Source organism: Eschscholzia californica, unplaced genomic scaffold (assembly GCF_041429995.1).
Source record: "Eschscholzia californica isolate CP2 unplaced genomic scaffold, dmEscCali1.0.p SCAF_3, whole genome shotgun sequence".
Taxonomy (NCBI): domain Eukaryota; kingdom Viridiplantae; phylum Streptophyta; class Magnoliopsida; order Ranunculales; family Papaveraceae; genus Eschscholzia; species Eschscholzia californica.
In genome coordinates, this window is record NW_028238420.1 from 2,735,307 (window position 1) to 2,745,574 (window position 10,268).

Below are 10,268 nucleotides of genomic sequence, written 5' to 3' on the forward strand. Positions count from 1 at the left end.
CTGCAAAAAGTCTTAAATTAAGGTTACCAATTTTTAGACACATGCATGAGCTAAAACGGTTAGTTAGTCATAAATTAGAAGCCAAAATAAAATTATCTAATCTTAAAATAAGGTTACTATAAAAGAGTCCAATAATATTGATCCAAAATTTTTCATATGCCCCCACCAAAACTAGATGCCCCCACCAAAACTAGATGCCCCAAAAGCACTTGTCATAAATAAAACAAACTAATTAGGAAAGAAAAGAGAAAATTGGGCAAGTTTTTTAGTATAAATAAAGACACTTTCTGCAAATAGTAGTGGATTAGTTTATATTCAGAGCCCTTTCTTTCTTTCTTCTTCTTCCAAGTTTCCTGTTTGTACTTTCAAATTCATCTGGATAAAAGAAAAAAGGTTGGTGAAGATTCTAATTCCAGTTTTATTTCGTCTAGTATCTTTCTTTACAGATTCATATTTTTCCTGTTTGAGTTTTGATCTTAGATCCGACTTTAATTCGGTATAATTTCAACTTAAAATCTTCTGATCTTTTATTCTGATTCTAATTCTCTCTGATTTTGCTTATCTTCGTTTCCTAATCCAGTTTTGTAAGTTCTGATTCTTATTTGGTTCAGTTTTTTCTTTCTCGATTGAATTGAATTGAAGTTATACTGATCAATCTTCTTTGAATTTGTGAATTTGATGTTTCTTTTTTTCTGTTGAGATCATCGTTGAAGCAATTAGAAGAAACAAACTGTTTCGAACTGATTTATCTGAAATTAGAGTGATCTTGTGCGATCGAACAAATGAACTTAATGATTTGACCTAATTTCTTTGAAACTGTATAGAGAGAGAGAAAGAGAAGATGACGAAAGCAGATTACGAAGAAGCCATTGCTGGATTAAAGAAGCTTCTTAGGTAAGAAAAAGGAAGAAGAAAATGAATCGATCTAACTCCTCGATCTTATCATCATCATCAATCCGATCGTGAATTCGGAAGTTTCATTTTCCGGCGCATTTTACGAGATTCTCGTTATAACATACTTTTTGTTTTATCGTCTACCTAAAAGGACGGGACGGTACTAGACTCGTGTCGCCATTAAACCCTATTTTTTTGAGCTTTTCCTATTACCTGGACAGTCAGTCAGAACAATAAGATCAAAGAAATCCACTTTCAGTTTTGATTATTTTTTTACTAATTTTTTATCTTTGTTTTTATGTTTGAAGTGAGAACACAAATCTCAAGGCAGTTGCTGCGGCTAAGATCGAGCAGATAACCGCGGAGTTGCAAGCAGTTAATGGAAAACTCGATTTTGACCCGGTTGAGAGGTTGAAAACCGGGTTTGCCCATTTCAAGAAAGAAAAATACGAGTAAGAAGTTAACGAGTACTACTATTTTATTCGTATAAACAATTAGATGGAAATATTCACAAATACGACATATTTGCAAGTTATTTAGATCTGTAGACGTTTCGTGTTATTGATATAACATCGTACTAAAAGTCTGAACTTGTTTGGACGTTAGATAGTCTTAATAACCGAAGTATTAAAAAATGATAGAACAGGTATCTAAAACAGATCTACTCCGCCGTAATTAGAAATTTGTCGTCTATGGATTGTGAAAAATTCTTTCAAGATAGAAAGTTGACTCGATATAGAGATTGTTGATTTTATATAAGGTTTGAAGTAGACTTTGACTTGTAAACTCTTCTAGTATTGCTTAAGTAATAAATTACTGGTCTAGTTTGATCGAAAAATAAAATTGTTAGTTGGTCTGACATGATTCCCGCACTTTTATAACATTGTATAGTATGAAAAAGCGTGCACCGTCAGGGTTAGGTTGGACTATAAGACGGATTTATAAGCGAAGCTGATTTAGAATCATTAAAACTTTATAAAATTCCATAAAGCTTTCCTTGGGTAAAATTCTATTGCAAGGAAGGGTTGATGCTGGATTCTTTGTAAATCTAGTGTTATTTAGGGCAGGAATCTGAAATTCTGAGCCCTAGATTTAAGGGGACCCAAATGAGAAAGTTTAGTTATCTCTAGATCCTTGGTAGTTATCAACAAGAATTTGCTAGGGCTATACATAATTGGCATCAGTGTTAGGTCTGAGCTTTTTCTGACTAAAGATGCTTCAGAAACTGATCAAATAGTACTTGGATAAATTTTTAGATCCACGCATCTCGGGTGACATAAACTTGGATTGACCCGTTTGCTGTGATTGATCTGATAAAAGTATTATAATATCCTTGCCAATATGATAAAGTTTTGGCAGTTTTGTCTGGGTAATTAGGTTTGTTTATAGTATACAATTCCAACTAAATTGGGTTGTTCTTTTTTTAACTTTTGTCAGGAAGGATCCAGTCCTCTATGGCCAACTTTCCAAGGGTCAGAGTCCCAAGGTAATTTTATAATTAGTTCATTAATTATTTGGGCAATAGGGAAAAAAGATTCGAAGACTATTAGCCAGTGAGATTTTCACACGGTTACTCTTAAAAGTTACACCTATCAATTTTGACTCGACAATGGTAAACAATACTCATATTAGAATTTAGATGAAGAAAATAATATTGGGCGAATATACTTTTGCCTTATGCAACTTTTTCCATCTCTAATTTTAGATAGGATTTATGATTATATGATAAGGTGGGATTTGGTTAGACATGATATCATTATTACTTTTGTATACATTACCAAGTCCAAGAGATATAATCAAATATGTTTCCTTAGATTGTTTACATCAAAGTTTTTTTTTTTTTGCAGTTCCTCGTGTTTGCATGCTCCGATTCTCGAGTGTGCCCCTCACACATCCTTAATTTCCAACCAGGGGAAGCTTTTGTGGTTCGGAATATTGCTAACATGGTCCCTCCATACGATCAGGTTTGATTTCAATTAATCGTATCATTTTTAACTAATAAACTACTTAAATCTCATTAAGGAATCGATTTGTACCAATAGAATCCTTGAATAACTAAAGCATTTTCTTTAACCTTTTCTATATGCAGACAAGGCATGCAGGAGCTGGAGCAGCAATTGAATATGCAGTCTTACATCTCAAGGTCAATATTAAATTCCTTTCCTCATTTACATTATAAAAGTTTTAGGTTTGTGATGCAAATCCTTTTCAAACACCCATTAACTCGAAGTGCTAAAATACCTCAAAAATAAAATACTAGTAATAGATTTACTCCTCATCCAAAAATGGTCAAATAAAATAACATGACACACCCCCACTAAGTTATGAAGATAAAGTTGTTGGGACCAGACCACCATCCTCCCTTATCAACCTCATCTATGACCTAGCCCCCACCATTAAAGAAATTAAAGTTGTTCTTCTTTTCATCCAACTACCCTTTGTACCACTAATCCAACTTATATGGTAGATGATAAATCACTCAAACACAATTATTTAGGAAATTCTGTCTCCACCCAGGGTTTTGTTTGTGTCATTGATTATTTTGTTTCTACTAATGTTTCTTCTTTTTCCAAACAAATTTTTAGGGACATTTTTAGAGGTGCTTTTCATGCACCTATTAGTTGTTGTTAAGTTTGGAGATTATCAAGCTCAAAGTCTATAATTAGAATTAATAACAGCTGCAAAAGTTATGAAAAAACAAGTATGATTTTTGTACATTAGGAAGATATTTGGACATATCATACTATATATGTTCACTATTAGACCATTTCTTTGTAGATTTAACATTGGGTCCAAGTCATTTTGTAAATTGAGAAGTCGGAAGGATTCTGAAAACTTCGAGTTTATACTCAAAAAAACGTAGACGACGAGTTGAGATCTTTCTGACTCTTGTTTCTTGGAGAACATGTGGGAACTCATAATCTCATCCTAAACTTGGAACACTTCACCAAAACAAGGTTCATTAGTTTTGAACTCAAGTATCAACCTTATATTAAATATAAGGAAATACTTAAATGAATTAACACAACCACTTTTGTTTACTACAATTTTCCTATTCCATGAATGAATGAATATGTTAAATAATTGAAGTCACTATAACAAAAGAGATATGCCAACAACAACAGGTGGAGAATATTGTAGTCATTGGGCACAGTTGTTGTGGTGGGATAAAGGGACTCCTCACTTTTCCGGACACTGGACCAACCTCTACGTAAGCTCTCTCTCTCTTATCTTCTTCAATCTGTTTCGTTTTATGCTTGAACTAATCTTCTGCTCCTCTAGCTTACATAATTACATTAGAATTAATACTAATCTATGATGTTAATGAGTCAGATTAATTAATTTGACATCTGACAATAATAAGAAGTCAAACCCTCACCGACAATTTTTTTTTAATTATTTACAGAATAAATTCAAATTTGTTTAAGGTTTAATTGGATTGGATGAAAAATAAAATAAAATAAATTGCAGACATTTTCTGGAAGACTGGGTCAAAATTGGTGCAGCAGCCAAATCCAAGGTGCAGGAGGAAGGTGCTGATGAAGATGAACTTCATGACTTGTGCACCAAATGTGAAAGGGTAACTTTCTCTTCCCTCAATTTATCATTTTTTATTATGTCAAAACCTATATTATCTCTTTTAAATTACACTTTTTATCTCTTCTTTATTTTGATTTCTCTTTTATGTTTGATACCACAAAGACATTTCCTACATCATATGAGGTATATAACATAATGTATATGAAACATGATATATTTTTGAAATATTGGTAAAATGCAGGAGGCCGTGAACATATCACTAGGAAACCTATTAACGTACCCGTTTGTAAGAAATGCAGTTGTGAACAAACAATTAGCATTAAAAGGCGGTCACTATGATTTTGTCAAAGGAGCTTTCGAGCTGTGGGAGTTGGATTTCAGCATCACACCTGTATGAATAACAACGTCTTGATCTCACCATCTGCTTGAGTCTGACTGAGTGCCAATATTTTCAGATTTTCTGCTGAATTATCATTCTATATGTATGTCATGATGATGTATTCTGTTGTGCTTTTGATGTATGAACTGTTTTGAAGTTAATTAAATAAAAATAAAATCAATGGGATGATCAGTTTCCCCTTTTGTTTGCTCAAAAATATCTCTTGTTATTTATAATCACAGAACATCAGAAGAACAATAATTGAGCTTAGTATATGTACAATGAATACCGTCTTCTTTTTTTCTTTTTCTTCAATCACTAGTTCAATACATTCAATTATAGCATACAACAAACAGTGACAGATATACACCTTTCAAACGGATCATACAACAGGAGTTCCCCTGGTTCTTAATTCTTAAGTATAAGTTTAAGATTCGTCAGGTTTTGGTTCGAGAATTACTGGGATTTTCTCTTTGTGGTCGCCTCGCAAAACCTCCACGCTAACCTGAATTTCATCACACAACAATATCTATTTCGATAATCATCATTCAAAATTTGGAAAGAACAACTGATATGTAGCTTGTAGATAGGGTGGTAATTGGGTCGGGTATCCATGAGCACATAAGGCCTCAGGCCGGACTTTCTGGGCTCCAAAAGCTCAACACTAGGGTTTCCCGGCAGGGCTATATGCTCGGGCAACATGTTCGAATAAGCCTCTTTTCTTTGTTGCCCATAGTCCAACTAATTTGACAGGCCAGTCAGGCTTAGGTGCCAATTTATGGTTCATGCGTCCTGGATAAGGGTGTATCAGCTTCTCGGGCGTCCCGTCCTGGACAAGAAATCGGCCTCTCTGGTGTCCCGTCCAGGATAAGGGTATCGGCCTCTCGGATGTTCCGTCCTGGACAAGGGCATCGCTTCTCGGGCTTCTCGTCCCTAACAAGGGTATCGGCCTCTCAGGTGTCCTGTATAAGGGTATCGGCTTTTGGGCATCCTGAATATGGGTATCGGCCTCTTGAGCTAAACTTCCAACCCGTACTTGGGGACACACTTGCGCATAGGTCCACCAACAATAAGAGAGAGATTAGAGAAGGGCGTACCTCTTCACCGACTTTACATTGGTCAAGAATTCTGTACAAATCGCTTCCATTAGCAACCTTTGTCCCATTCACAGATGTTATGATGTCTCCTAAAATAAGTCTTCCATACGTATCTCGTTTCGTCGCTTTCAAACCCTACAAAAATAGATACAGATCAGTTAACCTACAAACCAAGTCGCTGAAAACTCAAAAGATTAGCGATAGACAAAATCTATGTACTAATATCCTAACAGAAAAAGAAAATTGAATACCGCTTTGCCAGCAGGACCATTTGCTGGGGCATCTAAAACAAGTACCCCACTCACGCCGAGTTGCTCCACGGACTGATCAGGTGCAAACTTGATTCCTAATATAGGTCTCGTGACTTTACCAAACTTTACCAACTGGTCGACGATTCCACCAACCTGGGCAAGAGAGGAAAAAAGCGAATATTATTAAGTAGTTTATAAGAACTATTGCACGAAAATAATCTCGTTTCATATAGAAATCGCATATCCGAGTAATTTATGATTGTAATGAAAAGTACAACTTACAGTGTCAACTGGAATTGAAAATCCGACACCAGAGGATGCACCAGATGGAGAATAAATTGCAGTGTTTATTCCAATTAAGCTTCCTGAACTATCGAGTAGTGGGCCTCCACTGTTACCAGGGTTTATGGCTGCATCTGTCTGTATAACATCCTGAATAGGACGACCAGTGGCAGCAGAACTAATTTCTCTTCGAAGTCCACTATGTATAACACAAAGATTACGTCAATAAATTCAAAAAAAAAAATCAACGTGTCTAGATGATATTTGGAATTCCAGGAAGTTTATTAAAGGATAGAGCCATGAGGTGATTCAGGAAATGTATAAATTACGGAAGTTTCGGTGGAGTTTTGGATATCACGAAGTAGAAAGCTTCCTTACCTGATTACACCAGTTGTAAGTGTATGGTCAAGCCCAAACTGCAAAATGTAATTAAGAACAATCAGACATTAACAGAAGAATTTTTTTTTGTCATAGTTGATATTCAAGAAATGGACGGATAAACAAATGCAACCGTTGGCATCATCCACGTATAATTGCACATATACACTGTTTGGCAGCCTTAAAATACACAAAATATATGTCGACTCCAACATCACTCTTGAGTCTTGTCATCTTTATGATTGCTAGTCAAAGAGTGAACGCTTTTAAAAACGCACTTATCGCAGTGTTCTTGCATATGCTTGCTTTACTTGGCAGTGTATCGGAAAATTTGTCTAAACGTAGGCCAAATCAAAAAAATTTACAGATGCCGTAACTCATAATACTCGATTAACTGAAAGCTGATGTTATTGTCACAACTCTACCCCGTCATTAGTTTAAACTTCCAAGCTCGTCTAAACTAAATGATTGACATACATCACTACATATTGTGATTAATAATTTAATACGTTAAATGTGAGTTATAGTACTTGAACAAATATATGATTTTGTGGAAAATGGTAGATTAGTACTCACAGGATTTCCAATGGCATATACTTTCTGCCCAACAAGCAAGTCTGCAGAAACACCAACAGGTACAGGTCTCAACTTATCTTTTGGCGCATCAACACTCAAAACAGCAACGTCCTTATCTTGATCAAACCCAACAACTTTTGCTTCATATGTTGATTGATCAGCAAGAGTAACCCTAAACATATGAAATGCATTTCAGATTTGATCCCAGTTTTCTTTCTTCTTCTTTTTTACAAAAATGCTTGTTATTTGATTAATAGGAGTTGCTGAAGAAAAACAATAGTAGTACAAAAGCAACAACCAAAATAAACAATCACAAAAGAACACACAGTTTTACGTGGTTCAGTCGTAAAACCTACTCCGTGGCTAAAAATTACACGATGAGTTTCACTATGTTTGAAGAACAAGATTACGGAGATTTCTCAGGATTGTCTGAATACGTAACCCACTAACCCGAACTAATTTGCGCCTCCCAAGGCCGGCCCAGGCCCAAAGCCACCAAGGGTCTCCAATTTTAAAGGGCCCCCTGATTGAGTTGTGATATTTTGTTACTTCTTTAATAGGTCCATACACATCTTTCAACCCAACTGACCAACGTTCGACTCCCCACAAGTCCATTTTTCTCTATAATTTTTTGTAAACCAATATAAGGAATGGTTAAGGGCCCGAATTTTTTTTTTTTTTAGAATACCCAAAATTATAATTGGCTTTGGGCCTCGTAGGTGGCAAGACCAGCCCTGGCGCATCCACGGGCTCTCCCCAAAACAAACATCGGAAGGATTCCTCTTACATTGATACCCATCCTTCGGACCAAGGGCGAAGTAAACAGTTTTTGGAATTGCACTTTAGGTTTGATCTCGACCCATATTCAAGACACTCCTCATCTCATGATAACACGATTAGTTTCACTATGTACGAAAAACAAGATTACAGATATTTCTCAGGAGTTTCAAACTGTATAACAAACCAACCCCATACTCTTCCAAAACTGAAAGCCAAAACTTTTCGGTCGGAAAACCTACTCCGTGAAGATTAATGGCACGATAATTTTCATTATGTATGAAGAATAAGATTACATAAGTTTCTCAAGATTTTTTACACATATAAGCAAACCCTATCACTTTGCGCCTCCACAAACCCTCCCGAAAACCAAAAACCGGAAAGGATTCTCCCTACATTGATAACCACCCTTTGTAAGAGTAAGACCACGGCAAACACAACGTACATGGGCCAGCCCAAAACTTTTGACCGGGGGCGAATTAAATAGTTTTGAGAGTCACACTTTGGGTTTGATATCGACCCATATTCAAGACACTCTTCATCACACAATGACATGATGATTTTCACTACGTACGAAGAACTAGATTACAGGGATTTCTCAAGAGTTCCAAACATCATCAAACTACTCACATATAGAATTGGATCATCAAAGTATAAGAAGTACTCGATAACTACGAGTTTAATAATAAATCATGATTTTTGACAAGTTTTTCAATAATCTAAAAGAGAATAACAAACCTGAGATCACTAGCACCACGAATAACATGATAATTGGTAACAATATGACCTTCTTTATCCCAAACGAAACCCGATCCAGATCCTTGAGGAACTTCCAATACATCTAAAGTAAATGCGTCCTGCCTAAATCAAACACCAATCAATCAAATTCAAAACCCTAAATCAAACACCAATGAGTCAAATTATGATAATAAAGAAGAATTTAGAGATACCTGACAGCAAGATTAGTGATATAAACAACAGAAGGAGTATTTTCTTGAAAAAGACGAACAGTAGCTAGTTCATCGGTCTGTAATTTCCGAGGAGAAGTAACGACGAAAGCAGATGCAGAATCAATATCAGAGACGTAGAGAGAGAAAGAAAGAGCAAGAGAAGTACAGAGAACGAAGAATGAATCCAAATTCTTGTTGAGGAAGAATTTGGTTATTAGAGATGGAAGTGGTTTAGTGTTGTTGTTGTTGTTAATAATGGAGTTAATTTTGAGATTTTTGGTTGGAAATAAACAAGATTGGAGAAGAGAGATGGAAGAGAAATTAGGGTTTTTAGGGTTGTGAGATGGAGGTTTGGTTGGAGATCGGTGGTGGAGTAATTTGGGGAGGAGAGATGATGAGGGAATGAGTGAGTAAGTAGCTGCTGTTGCTGCCATTTTCTCACTGCCTCAGAGAGCTACTGAAAAAGAAAATGTGATTGGATTTTGAGTGACTTTCTTTTTGAGTTTTGACTGTGACTGTATGCTTAAATTATGACCACAATTATTAACAAATTAATTTGACCCCCAAAAAAAAGAAACTATTGAATGACTTCTACCAACTTCTATACGGAGTAATTTCTAGAGGAAAGGCCCAATCCTTGACCCAAAACAAGATGCAGGTCCACTGCAAGATAAAAACAAGGGGCAGGTCCAATGGTCAGGGGGTGGGGTAAAATTACGATTTTAGTCTTTAGGTTTTACGAAATTACAAGAAATACCCTTTGCACAAATCCCGTGCAAATCACGTTATTTCTCTCTTCACTGCACATTCACTTTCTTTCTCTCTCTAACTTTTCTCTTTCTCCCTAATTTCTCTCTCATAAACTAAGACTTTCTTTAACTAATTTATTTTTCCAGATTTATCTCTCCAGATTTATCTTTTCCTTTAATTTCTCTCTTTCTTGTTAGTTTTTTTTCTTAAAATCTTATTGGATAGATTTCATCTTTCATTCCATTTATATTCCACTTTTTAAGTTTTAGATTTATCTCCATATTTCTTTCCTTCATTATAATTATTCTCTCTAGCATTTTTACTTTTTGAATCTATACTTTATTTTTGCAAATATTTCCATTTTATTTTACACTTTCTCTATCTAAAAATATTT

General features: G+C 35.4%; 2 protein-coding genes across 2 annotated transcripts; one reads left to right on the forward strand and one right to left on the reverse strand.

The window, feature by feature from the left end:
* The first annotated feature begins 249 nt into the window (after positions 1–249).
* Positions 250–5,030, forward strand: LOC147547668 (carbonic anhydrase 2-like). The gene is made up of 9 exons (XM_086665368.1): positions 250–393; positions 827–894; positions 1,203–1,346; positions 2,332–2,380; positions 2,742–2,858; positions 2,984–3,037; positions 4,020–4,105; positions 4,366–4,474; positions 4,676–5,030. Exons 2-9 carry the CDS (start codon positions 842–844, stop codon positions 4,829–4,831), a joined length of 768 nt encoding a protein of 255 aa, XP_086521494.1. The 5' UTR covers positions 250–393; positions 827–841; the 3' UTR covers positions 4,832–5,030.
* Positions 5,031–5,088: 58 nt separating this feature from the next.
* On the reverse strand, positions 5,089–9,677 carry DEG1 (DegP protease 1). The gene is made up of 8 exons (XM_086665367.1): positions 9,125–9,677; positions 8,913–9,035; positions 7,398–7,569; positions 6,822–6,859; positions 6,444–6,642; positions 6,162–6,314; positions 5,911–6,045; positions 5,089–5,318 (listed from the first exon to the last, which is right to left on the reverse strand). Exons 1-8 carry the CDS (start codon positions 9,556–9,558, stop codon positions 5,241–5,243), a joined length of 1,332 nt encoding a protein of 443 aa, XP_086521493.1. The 5' UTR covers positions 9,559–9,677; the 3' UTR covers positions 5,089–5,240.
* Between the last annotated feature and the right edge of the window lie 591 nt (positions 9,678–10,268).

What these genes read in the sequence shown, in the direction of transcription:
- LOC147547668 (XM_086665368.1), top strand. Translation starts at nt 842, where the DNA reads ATGACGAAAGCAGATTACGAAGAAGCCATTGCTGGATTAAAGAAGCTT. An exon ending in GGATTAAAGAAGCTTCTTAG is followed by an intron (nt 895 to 1,202) that starts GTAAGAAAAAGG and finishes TTATGTTTGAAG; the next exon opens with TGAGAACACAAATCTCAAGG. An exon ending in TTCAAGAAAGAAAAATACGA is followed by an intron (nt 1,347 to 2,331) that starts GTAAGAAGTTAA and finishes AACTTTTGTCAG; the next exon opens with GAAGGATCCAGTCCTCTATG.
- DEG1 (XM_086665367.1), bottom strand. Translation starts at nt 9,558, where the DNA reads ATGGCAGCAACAGCAGCTACTTACTCACTCATTCCCTCATCATCTCTC. An exon ending in TATATGCCATTGGAAATCCT is followed by an intron (nt 6,860 to 7,397) that starts GTGAGTACTAAT and finishes TACATTTTGCAG; the next exon opens with TTTGGGCTTGACCATACACT. An exon ending in TTTCAATTCCAGTTGACACT is followed by an intron (nt 6,315 to 6,443) that starts GTAAGTTGTACT and finishes TCTCTTGCCCAG; the next exon opens with GTTGGTGGAATCGTCGACCA.